The 12329-nt window shown below is 42.9% G+C and overlaps 2 protein-coding genes across 2 annotated transcripts; one reads left to right on the forward strand and one right to left on the reverse strand.

The window, feature by feature from the left end:
- Positions 1 to 1933: 1933 nt before the first annotated feature.
- Moca-cyp (nuclear cyclophilin protein Moca-cyp) lies at positions 1934 to 7293 on the reverse strand. Its single transcript, XM_017146145.3, has 8 exons — positions 6967 to 7293; positions 5839 to 5926; positions 5170 to 5199; positions 4968 to 5107; positions 4763 to 4907; positions 4563 to 4689; positions 4106 to 4300; positions 1934 to 4039 (listed from the first exon to the last, which is right to left on the reverse strand). The coding sequence occupies exons 1-8, from the start codon at positions 7268 to 7270 to the stop codon at positions 2099 to 2101; spliced, it is 2970 nt and encodes a 989-aa protein (XP_017001634.2). The 5' UTR covers positions 7271 to 7293; the 3' UTR covers positions 1934 to 2098.
- Positions 7294 to 8299: 1006 nt separating this feature from the next.
- Positions 8300 to 11785, forward strand: Gfat2 (Glutamine:fructose-6-phosphate aminotransferase 2). The gene is made up of 2 exons (XM_017146151.3): positions 8300 to 10269; positions 11130 to 11785. Exons 1-2 carry the CDS (start codon positions 8590 to 8592, stop codon positions 11502 to 11504), a joined length of 2055 nt encoding a protein of 684 aa, XP_017001640.2. The 5' UTR covers positions 8300 to 8589; the 3' UTR covers positions 11505 to 11785.
- Positions 11786 to 12329: the final 544 nt, after the last annotated feature.

Below are 12329 nucleotides of genomic sequence, written 5' to 3' on the forward strand. Positions count from 1 at the left end.
AGATCTGTATAAGGAATAAAGTTCACTATTTTGCTCCACCTAAACAAACCTGTTGCTATTTATATCAAATTTACAAGAACATTTCCCGCCATTATCGCTGCTCTTTCGCTGAAATATTCCAGTAACTGAATTTAAAGACTGAAATCGGTGGGCGGAGAAGGTTTTTTTTTGAGCTGGAGACCTTTAGACCTTCATAAATAAACGCGGCAAGTTCTTCGCGGGGAGTTGAATCCTTTGCTTGCAAATCTGGAGATGGAGATGGGGAGTGGCAGGAAGCACTTCTCAAGTCGCTGTTGTGGCCGTGCAATCAAATTCAGACATTTGGAGACACTCTCACCGCCCACTTGCGTTGCTTAAGTGTCGTAAAGTCAAGCCAAGGATTCGGGGGGGTGGTAGGAAAAAAAGAGGAGTATGGGCGCAAGGACAACAACAAGTGCGGCTTTTATGATTTATGCAACTATCGCCTGCAGCCAGAAGTGGGTGGGGCAGGACTCCAGGAGAGCCATTGCCAAAATCCTTGAGAGAGCCGCTCGAGGCGCGTAAATTCTTTTCTTGCTCGCCTCGTTTTCTTTCCCTTTTTTTATTATTATTTTTTTTTTTGGACATACGTCTCAGACTAAGCGGCTCGTGGGGAAAGTGGGAAAAGCGCTTCAAATTGTGCAATTTTTATGGACGCAGTGGGTGGCAGGGGGCGGCATTCATGAATAAAAGATTTTCCGATTCACCCCGACACCAAAACCAACCGCCTTCTCGTCCTGTCGCCCAATTTATTATGCTGTTGGCCTTGCCGAGTGCAAATAATAAGCAGCAAGTGCACAGCCACGCCCACACAATTGTCGAGAAGGGGGCGGTCTAAGAAGGTGTGGCACTGCTGAAGAGGGGCGAAGAGAAGGGGCTCCAAAGGCGAAAGGCCTGGAAAATTAGCAAAGCAAACGCTCGGCTGCAGTTTACTTGCCATTTAAGCGCCGCACTCGACAGCTGTGTTTGTCAGTGGCACTTGCAACCAGAAACCAACTAGAGCAACAACAACACCGGCAACTTGCAGCCTACAAAAAGAAAAACTGCACACGGAAAAAAAAGATAAAACTATTTTACTGCGTACTAAAGTATTGGAGTTTCTCAACAACATTTATAAAAAAATATCAAAAAATATTTTAATATCAATTTATATTTAAATGCATAAACTTTTGATATTAAAAAGAAGAACTTAGTTTATACATTCAAGATAAGGCACCTAAAAGTATCCAAAATTATATTTTTAGTCCAAAAGCAGACTATATTTATAAACACAATTATAAAAATATATCAAGAAATATTTTGAATATCAAATTAAATATATATAATAAAAAGAAAAATTTAGTAACGAATGATATTTTTTATATATTCAAGGTAAGGGCACCTAAAAGTATGCAATAATATATTTATTATCCGAAAGCTGCTGTTTCATTCCAAATACAACGTTTTTTAGCTGCATCTACCTTTATAAGGTATTTTACACCCTAACCTTTAAAAAAAAATGCTACTCTCGAATTAAATTTCAATAAACATTTTTTCCCGAGTGCAGATTTCGTACCTACAACCTGCAACGACAGCCACAACAGGCCAAAAGTTGCACTTGCAATTTTATTATTTTTCTTCTTTGGCCATTGTTTGTCTCTCGAAACCAGTCTTCGTTCCTAAAGAAACGCATATAAAATCTAAGAATATTATGCAAGCCCAGGTCAGAGGGTTTATGTACATATGGTAAGTTCACTTGGCAATTAGAGAGTTCAAACAACTAAGAAAATTGCTCTAACAATAAATCTTAAAGTTGATTACACACCACAAAAAAAAAAGAAACAAAAGGCAGCTGGAATTTTGTACTCCCTTTTTTCGTCGTAATTTTCTAAAATAAAAGCAACCAGTTGTATTCAATAAGTAAGCAATCTAAAAATACAGTGACGTTTACCTTTATTAAACGGACTTTGTTACAAAAACTTGGTGGTCGCAATTTATACAATGGTAATTTCGTGTAAATGTAGGAAATTGGTGGAACAAAACTTCGGTCAGCCGCTGTTGGGGATTCAACTACTGTCTAGGATTGGTGTGATTAGTTTGATTAATCGGAATCGGATCGAGCCGAGGACTTCTTTGATTTTTTATGCTTGCGCTTCTTGTCGCGATGTCGATCCTCCGTGCTGGACTCTCGTTTGTTCCGCGTGGTTGCGACATCGGGTTTGTCCTCGCCTCCGACTGGTGTTTCTATTCCCGCTCCCACCGAACCCACTCGCTCCTCGTCCTGCAGCTTCTTGATGGTCTCGGCCTTCAGGCGCTCCAGCTCGTTGAGCTCGCGGGTCGTGCGCTCCTTGTCCATGTCATCCTGGCGCTGTTTCTCCAACCGCCGCTCCTCCTCCTTGGCAATCTCATTGCGCATGTGCTCCTTCATCAGCATCGCGGCCTCTGCCCGCTTCTGCATCTTCTCGCGGGCCGCCTTCTCGCGATCCTCGTCCATGGGCAGTGCGGATGTGAGCTTGGGCAGTGGACTGCGCGAGCGGCGACGGCGGGAGCGACTAGTTGAGGGACTGCGACTGCGCGACGAGCTGTGCCGGCGTCCGCGGCTGCGCCTGTTACCGGAGGATTCGCGACGCCTTCTGCCATCCGACTCCTGTCGTCTTGAATCCTGGCGTCTTCTAGCAGGCGAATCTTTCCGCCTTCTGTCGGGGGTTTCCTTGCGTTTTCTTTCTGGCGAATCCCTGCGACGCCTGCCTGGTGAGTCCTGTCTTTTGGCTAGGGAATCCTGTGGCTTCCTACCCGGTGAATCTTGTTTTTTGACCGGAGATTCATGCCGTTTTTTGTCTTGCGACTCCTGACGCTTTCTGCCTGGCGAATCTTGTCTTTTCACAGGTGAATCCTGTCGCTTTTTGTCAGAATCCTTACGCTTTCGCCCTGGAGAATCCTCCCGCTTTTTGCTGGAAGATTCAAGTGGCTTTTTGACTTCGGAATCTTCTCTCTTCCTATTGGCAGAATCCTTGCGCTTTCTACTAGGACTTCTTTCAGGGGAATCCTCACGTTTTTTATTCGAAGAAGCCTCTCGTTTTCTGTCACTGGAGTCCTCTCGCTTCCTTTCCACCGAATCCCGTCGCTTTCGAGCTGGTGAATCTCGCCTCCTACTCTGCGATTCCTGACGTTTTCTGCCCGGCGACACCTGACGCCTGTGATTGGGCGAATCCTGCCTGCGTCCCTGACTGCGGGAACGCTGCTGACGGCGGCGATCTCCGCCGGCAGGAGAGCCCCTTCCTCTGATGGGTGACAAGGGAAAACGATTGCGGTACTCATTATCCTGTGAGCGCGAACGCCGGCGTCGATCTCTGTCTGCAAAGGGATTCCGGCGATTGCCGCGTTGCAACTGATTCTGATTCTGGTTGGAACTTTGACCAGGACGCCTGGCGGGCGAGCGCTGCTGACGACGAGAAGGAGACTGGCGACGCGGACTTCGAGAGCGAGTGCGCTTGCCCCTGGCTTTCTCCTCGGGTTTGCGATCTTCGCGCTTTGAATTTCGATCCTTGCTGGTCGATGACTCCGCTTTTACATCCTGCTTGGTAGGTGGTTTCACCTTCAGTTCCTCGTCTTCGGACTCGGCTTCGCTTTCTGTCTGCTGCTCGTAGTCCAAAGCATTCATGTCCATCGACTTGCGGCGCTTGAGAGGAGTCATGTCCTTTGCCTTATCCTTCTCGCTGGCCTTCTCCTTATCCTTGGGCTTGCCGCGATCTGATGTCTCCTTCGACTTGTTTCTATGTTCTGGCGATTGTTTATCTGGCGTCACCTTGCCACCGTAAGTGCTGGCATGGGAAAGCTCAAAGAACGACTGCTTAGGATTCTTGGTGGCCTCCTCGTGGCGACGTTTTCGCTCGTTCTCGCGACGCTTCACCTCCTCCTCGCGCATCTTGCTCTCCTCCTCGATGCGCTCCAAATCGGACAGCTTAATGGTGCGCTTCTGGGCATGCTTCCAGTGGGGCGGCGTATTGCTGCGCGATCGACTGCGCGAGGGAGTGCGAAAACGCTGGAAAAAAGTTATTAATTATAATATAATAATTTAAAATAATTATAGAATAATTTATAAACTTACAAACACGCCACGACCTTTGACAATGCGTCCGCTGCGCGATGTGGGCTGTGCCTGTTTCTTGGACCAACCAAAGTTATTGCGATTGCGGTCTCTATCCTGATCTCTGCCTCGATCGCGATCTTGTCCTCGACCTCCACGATCTTCGCGTTCTCGGGACCTAGATCTCTCACCGCGCATTAGAAATTTGTTCGATACCTATGTAAATATAAAAATAAGTATAAGACAATTCTATTTCACTTAGCAAATTATTTTGTAAAGTAAAATGTTAAAAGCAGATAGTAAATAAGCCACTCCAGGAACGAATTAAATGAACCATTGTGTTTGCAATAGTAGAATGTAGTTAAGAAATTTATTTATGTTCATCAACTTAACCAATTGTGACTAGCGTACTAATTTATAAGTATTTTTTGTACTTGTAGCGTTGGGGAGAAATAAAACCAAAATTAAATTAGCTTACCTCTGGTATCTCGTTAGGATCTATCTTAGTAATTGTGACCAGTGGATGGAGTTCGCCCTCCTCGCGCTCCTCATCGTCATCCTGGGGATTTGGGTCAGGTTTTCCATTGCCCCGTCTTGCCTCATTACTATAAAACAAGGTCAAACAATTATAATTTAAGAAAATCACATAATATGACTATTATTCCCATTTAAACATACTCTTCGCTATCGCTGGCGTTTGTCTCCTTGCGGCTGCGCTTTTTCTTTTTCTCCTTGCGTTCCATCTTGACCTCAGCCTCGCTTTCCTCGCTGTTTGTGTCGTCCGTGACCGTGGAGCGCCTCTTGCGCTTCTTTTCCTTTTTGGCTGAGATATAAAAGAAAATTTCAATTAAAAATATTACATTAAATTATAAAATACTCGTACCCTTTGTCTGTCTAACTAGTTCCCCACAGTTGGCTATGGCCGCATCCTGCAGCGGCCGCGAGTTCCGATCGATGGGCAGATCCTCCAATTGTCGCACCAACTCCTGACCGGAAATAACTTGGCCGAATACAACATGGATACTGCAACAGGGAAGCAAAACCTTAATAATCTGATTTATAGGTTCAATTAATGATCAACTTACTTGTCCAAATGTGGCGCAGGCTGTGTTGTACTACAATGAGAAACAGAAGAAGAGAAAAATATTCTTTACACTTTGGCTAACTGGTTGGTTGTTGGGCTGCAGTAGGCAGTTGTAGTTGAAATCGATGTTGTTGGCTGTTCAGTTGCTGTTTGCTGTTTGTTGTTGTTGTCGAGGTGGTTGGTGTAGACAAACAATGTCATGTGCAACAAAGTTAAAGGATTTTCAGGGTGTGGCAGAGGCGGCACCACCAACCACAAGAGCCGCTAGAGATCCAGATCCCGGTCAATTTCCAGGATGAGCCGAGAGAGACCAAAACACAGAGACCAAAGACCAAGCACCAAAGACCGAGCACCAGGGAGCAGAAGGACCGGCTCCTTCTTTCACTTGGTTTTTGGACCCACTGGCCGAATGCATTCGGGGATGGTGGATATGCGGGTGCATCAGCCGGTGGTGGACAGAGGGATCTGTCCGCTGGTCAGTGGGACGCAGGCACACTCTACTGCCCACGGGCTAAGGCTAAATGGCAATAGATTAATGAACAACAACAGACGTTTAAATATGGGTAAAAAATAGAAGACGAAGAGAAGTTTATCTGAATAGTCGTTGCCTGAAACTGAAACTAAATTTACGGCGCGGGATTAGTTGAGGCCCTCGGTGCAGAGCACTTACATAAAGAACTGCGAGCCATTGGTGTTCTTGCCCCGGTTGGCCATCGACAGCAGGAAGGGACGATCGTGCTTCTTCTCAAAGCACTCATCTAAAATAAGAGGGAAGTAAATTTTAGTTAATTCTTTATGTAGATTTAATAAGAATAATATTCTGCATCAACTACAAAGGTAAATATCTCATGACACGCCTTAAATACATAGTTAAAAGTCTTAAAAACCCTCAAAATGAAATATCTACTAAGAAATCCAAGTGATTTAATACTTTTTAACACCCTTTTTAATGAGTATAAGAATTGGATTATTGAAATAACCGATTATATATTTGCATTTCTGACATATTTTCTTCTTATCTTCAACCTAAAAGTATATTTAGCATCATGTAGACGAACTCCCAGCTTTCTCACTCATTCTTGATGGAAATATATGCCAAAATGTAAATTGAAATTGTGTCACTATGAGAAATAAGAACTTATTTTTAACTTTTTCAATAGATCTCGTGTGTATGTGAATAAATAATGGACATCATAACCATTCCAAGCTTTTGTACTTAAATTTTACCTTTCCTAGCCTCGTTAGATTTAAGTGGATGATTGCGGTGTAGTTTCGGGACCAATGAGTTTAATTGGATGGAACATTTTAAAAATTTAATAAGGGGGATATAGTTCTGGTTACTAGATACAGTAGTGCCTACTTACAGTATATACAAAATATATAATACAATATATATTAAAACAAGATAAAGTTAAAAAACAGTTCAGATCGGCTTATGATAAAAATTTAAGTTTTATTTCTAGCATGAAAATCGGCATATTGTAATTTTTTTCGAATTTGTGAAGGTATATTTTATAATAAATAAATCAAAGGATTTTTAAAGGTATTTTTATTTATTTTCCCATAATTAACTTTATATTATAGCTGTCAAATAAGTACAGTCATACACTTTTAAATTAATAAATAAAAACATTTCTCCATAAAGAGTAGGGTATTTAAACTTCTGTTATCCCAGATTTGTTTTGAGTTCGTCTTATCAGACGCGCACTGTATTGATTTTTTTCCCCACCACAAATGTCGGCAAATGTGTATTGTATGTATGTATGTGTAGTTTTTAGGGACCCGGAACGAAACTCACCCTCGAATGTTCCGCCGTAGATGGACTCGCCGCCGGTGCCGTTGCCTGCGGAAAAGTCGCCCGCCTGGACCATGAAGTCCTTGACCACCCGGTGGAATATCACCCCCTTGTAGTGGAGCTTCTTGCCGGTGACGAGGCCCAATCCCTTTTCCCCCGTGCACAGCGCCCGGAAGTTCTCGGCCGTCTTCGGAGCCACATCGCCGTACAGCTCGAAAACAATGCGGCCCACGCCCAAGCCGCCCAGCGAAATGTCGAAAAAGCACCGCGATCGCGTTGCGGCCGCGTCGCGCTTGTTCACCGTCATTATTTCCGCCGCTTTTTGCCAGTAAATGCAATTAAAATACGTATTTCTCTTCGCCCGTTTTCGCGTTGCACAATGTCGGCGTTGCCAACTCGCTTCAAAATGCAAAGGGTGCTGTAGGGCTGTGCTTGGGAACACTAAAAATACCATGCTTTACAAAAAATACTGAAAACCATGGCATTTGTTGTATGTTTTTATTAACGCCTATAAAAATAAATTACAAAAAATTATTTAATTTTAACCAATTTGTCAACTTTTCTTTGCTTTTAAAAAGCTTAAAACCAGACTTTTCCATTTAAAAATGATTTCTAAAAATAAATGAGTTATTCCCATAACTGTTGAATTTCGGAAATTTCATATAATTTTATGAAATAGTTATGTCAACTCTGTAATTTACTTTAAAATAAAACTAAGGATTATAATTATAGTTTTTCATAACTTTATAACAATTTTAGACAGTAAAAAAATACTTTAAGTTGGTTTCCTCTACTACAGAGATTGTTGCTATATGTACCTCCGACAAAAACCTGACTTATACGCTTCATTTTAAAATAAGAATATTTACGCCTAAAGTCGTCTAGACTAATTGGAAAAGCTACATATACTTATTACAAATTCTTTATCAAAAGCAGTTTGCAACACAAGTTGTAATTTTAGTTGAAATAAACATTTTAAGTTATTTGACGAAGATAGAGGTTATTGAAGGTTCGGGGTTATTTTCTCAGAGAGGCTTTTAAAAATTAGGTAAATCGTTAGTAAGCTTAATTGTTAAAATACAACATAAAACCAATTTCAGATTATAAATAACCATGGTAGTGCATATATTTTGAGCCATAGTATAAAATATTCGATTTTAGACAATTTCTTGATTAATGTTAATTTACATAATTTGAAGTTCTTTTTGTACTACTGTACCTATGTCGTATAAATGTACATTCAAAAAGCATCCACATAAAAATTGCGCATTCCATCCCTCGCTCGCGTGCGGTCACACTAAAAGCCAATGTTTACATGGTGACTCGCGCGTGGGAGCAACTGTGTGCGTGCGAGCGAGCGCGCAGTCGGCGCAAGTGTGAGTGCGAGCGGGAGAGCGCGACGAAGACGTGTTCTTTTGGGCAAGGCGAAAACTCAAACTCAAATAATTCGTTTTATCAGAGAAAAACAACGAAAAAATTCCAGCAAGTGTCGCGATAAAAACACGACAATCGCATTGCAGCCGCGGCAGAAGCGAAGAATCAGCCTCAGCTGACCGGAAAGTTAACAACGTAGCGGTGGCGACGTGGAAAATCATCAGAAAGTCACCCAAAAAATAATTTCGCAAAATGTGTGGCATTTTCGCTTACCTAAACTACTTGACGCCGAAATCGCGACAGGAGGTGTTGGATCTCCTAGTGCAGGGATTAAAGCGACTGGAGTACCGTGGCTACGATTCCACGGGCATAGCTATAGATGCCCTGAATTCCGGGGAGGAACCATCATCCATACTCCTGGTAAAAAGAACTGGCAAGGTGAAGATCCTGGAGGATGCGGTGGCCGAGGTTTGCCTGGGTCAGGACTACTCCCTGCCCATAGATACCCACATAGGCATTGCCCACACGAGGTGGGCCACCCATGGCGTTCCCTCCGAGGTCAACTCGCATCCCCAGAGATCCGATGAGCAGAACAGCTTCGTTGTGGTTCACAATGGGATTATTACAAACTACAAGGATGTCAAGACTCTCTTGCAGAAGAGGGGCTATATCTTTGAATCCGACACCGATACGGAGGTCATTGCCAAGCTGGTCCACCACCTGTGGCAGCAGCATCCCGGCTACACCTTCGGCGAGCTCGTGGAGCAGGCCATCCAGCAGCTGGAGGGCGCCTTTGCCATTGCTTTTAAATCTAAGCACTTTCCAGGGGAATGTGTGGCCTCCAGGAGGGGTTCACCACTCCTGGTAGGGATCAAGGCCAAAACCAAGCTGGCCACCGACCACATACCCATCCTGTATGCCAAGGCCCATCGGCCACATGGTCAGCCGCAGGCGCAAGCCTATCAAGTCCTGCCCTCTGGCGATTGCAAGGCGGAATTTCAGCCCCTGGAACGCAAGGAGGTGGAGTACTTCTTCGCCTCGGATGCCTCGGCGGTGATAGAGCACACGAATCGGGTGATTTACCTGGAGGACGACGACGTGGCGGCCGTGAAAAGCGATGGAACGCTCAGCATTCATCGGCTGAACAAATCCTCCGATGATCCGCATGCCAGGGAGATTATCACGCTGAAAATGGAGATCCAGCAGATCATGAAGGGCAACTACGACTACTTCATGCTGAAGGAGATCTTCGAGCAGCCGGAATCCGTGGTGAACACGATGCGCGGCAGGATGCGCTTCGATACGCAAACGGTGGTGCTGGGCGGGATTAAGGAGTACATACCGGAGATCAAGCGCTGTCGTCGTTTGATGCTGATAGCCTGTGGGACATCCTATCACAGTGCCGTGGCCACCAGGCAGCTGCTGGAGGAGCTAACCGAACTGCCGGTGATGGTGGAACTGGCCTCGGACTTTCTGGACAGGAATACGCCCATTTTCCGGGATGATGTGTGCTTCTTTATCTCCCAATCAGGTGAGACAGCCGATACGCTGATGGCTTTGAGGTATTGCAAGCAGCGCGGAGCCCTCATTGTGGGTGTGACCAACACGGTGGGCAGCAGCATCTGCCGGGAGTCGCACTGTGGCGTTCATATCAACGCAGGACCCGAGATCGGTGTGGCCTCCACGAAGGCCTACACCTCGCAGTTCATTTCGCTGGTCATGTTCGCTTTGGTCATGTCCGAGGATCGCCTGTCGCTGCAGCAACGCCGGCTGGAGATCATCGATGCGCTGTCCCAGCTGGACGAGCACATTCGGACCGTCCTGAACCTGAATTCGCAGGTCCAGGAGCTCGCGAAGGAGCTGTACCAGCACAAGTCGCTGCTCATCATGGGCAGGGGCTTCAATTTCGCCACCTGTTTGGAGGGAGCACTGGTAAGGAAAGGGGGAAACTGTTATCTACTTCCGTTTCCCTACCATATCTCCTCTAATCTCACTTATTAGTCACTTAAATGCAGTTTGATTATGATAAAGCTGGATGGAAAATTACTAAACTAGTGTCAACAATTTAATTAACTTGTTTACTGCATTATGCTGCACACAATGGTCAATTTGATAAAGATCATGTTATTCTTATCATTTTGATATGAATAAAGATCATGTTAATATTTTTTTATATTATTTGCTCAAAAAATACTACATTTGGTACTTTTTATATCATGCTAATATGTTTGAATCTTAAATTTGACAATAATCATATCGGCTTTTCATTGATATGAAATAAGGTAGAAATAACCCAATTTCATATCGTTTTTTTTTTCTGTGTAATGCTGGATGGAAAATTACTAGTCTGAACAATTTAATTAACTTGTTTACTGCATTATGATGCACACAGAAAAAAAAATAGTAATGGTTATTTTGATATTTTTTCAGGATCATGCTATTCATGTCATTTTGATATGAATAAAGATCATGTTAATCTTTTCTTATAGTATTTGCTCAAAAAAAACTTCATTTGGTATTTTTTATGATATGATAAAATATCATGTTGATATGTTTGAATCTTAAATTTGACAAAATCATATGAAATAAGGTAGAAATAACCCTATTTCATATCGGTTTTTGTTTCTGTGCAGTAATTGTATTTTCTCCGAATTTATTGAAGTGCGACATTATCTTGGCAGCCGGCAATTCAACTAATTTATTTGTTTACTCAAAGTTATTTTCCCTCCATCATGCTATCTCTTCCAAGAAGTTTTCTAATAAATCTAATTGAAAAATCCCTTGCCTTCCAGAAAGTCAAGGAGCTGACGTACATGCACAGCGAGGGAATCCTGGCTGGAGAATTGAAACACGGACCGCTGGCCCTCGTGGACGATGAGATGCCGGTGCTGATGATCGTCCTGCGGGATCCGGTGTACACCAAATGCATGAATGCCCTGCAGCAGGTCACATCCCGCAAGGGCAGACCCATCCTTATCTGCGAGGAGGGCGACAACGAGACGATGTCCTTCTCCACACGATCGCTGCAGATCCCGCGGACGGTGGACTGCCTGCAGGGAGTGCTCACCGTCATTCCGCTCCAGCTCCTCTCCTACCACATCGCCGTGCTGCGCGGCTGCGACGTGGACTGCCCCAGGAATCTGGCCAAGTCGGTGACCGTGGAGTAGGCACCACAATTATCCTGGCATTGGCCGCATCAAGAATTCCATTTTAGTATCTGCCTGAAAAAATCAAATCCCTAGGACTTAAGTTGAAATCTTTTGGTATTTTCACGGATTGAAAACAAACATTACTCTACATTTAACCCGCTGTCCCCCTTCCGGCTGGAGTCGGTCCTGTTAACCCCCCCACGCATTTTGTAGCCCATACTGACCCCTTGTGTTGTGAAACTATTACTTTTTGTGAATGTGCAATTGAAATATAAATATTTCCAGATTTTCTCTAAAAACTAACTTGTTTTCTTATTAAAAGAGAGATTTCCTTACAAAATACATTTTATTTGTAATTGACAGAACAAAAGCTTCTTAAAAATCTATTAAATTCTTACAATTTTTTGTTGGGAAATTGAAATATAAATATTATCTTTAAATATGACTTGTGGTGAAATGGTGTTGTGAAATTTATTTCATGGGTTTATAATATAAACTTTATATAATTTAAGCAGTGGAATTTTACAGGTGCAAACTACAATTGATTTGTTTTCGTAAATAAATAAGTTCTTTTGAATACAAATAAGAGGGATTCCCAGAAAACCATTTTAGCAGAATGAAAATTAGATAAGAAATTATTTTAATTAAATATTCTAGAAATAAGATTTGTTTTCGTAAATAAAAAAGTTCTTTTGAATACAAATAAGAGGGATTCCCAGAAAACCATTTTAGCAAAATGAAAATTAGATAAGAAATTATTTTAATAAAATATTCTAGAAATAAAATTTGTAATTTAAATTCATAAATATTTAAAAATTTACAAGTTAAACTTTATCAATATAG

This window comes from Drosophila takahashii, chromosome 3R (assembly GCF_030179915.1).
Source record: "Drosophila takahashii strain IR98-3 E-12201 chromosome 3R, DtakHiC1v2, whole genome shotgun sequence".
Lineage (NCBI taxonomy): Eukaryota > Metazoa > Arthropoda > Insecta > Diptera > Drosophilidae > Drosophila > Drosophila takahashii.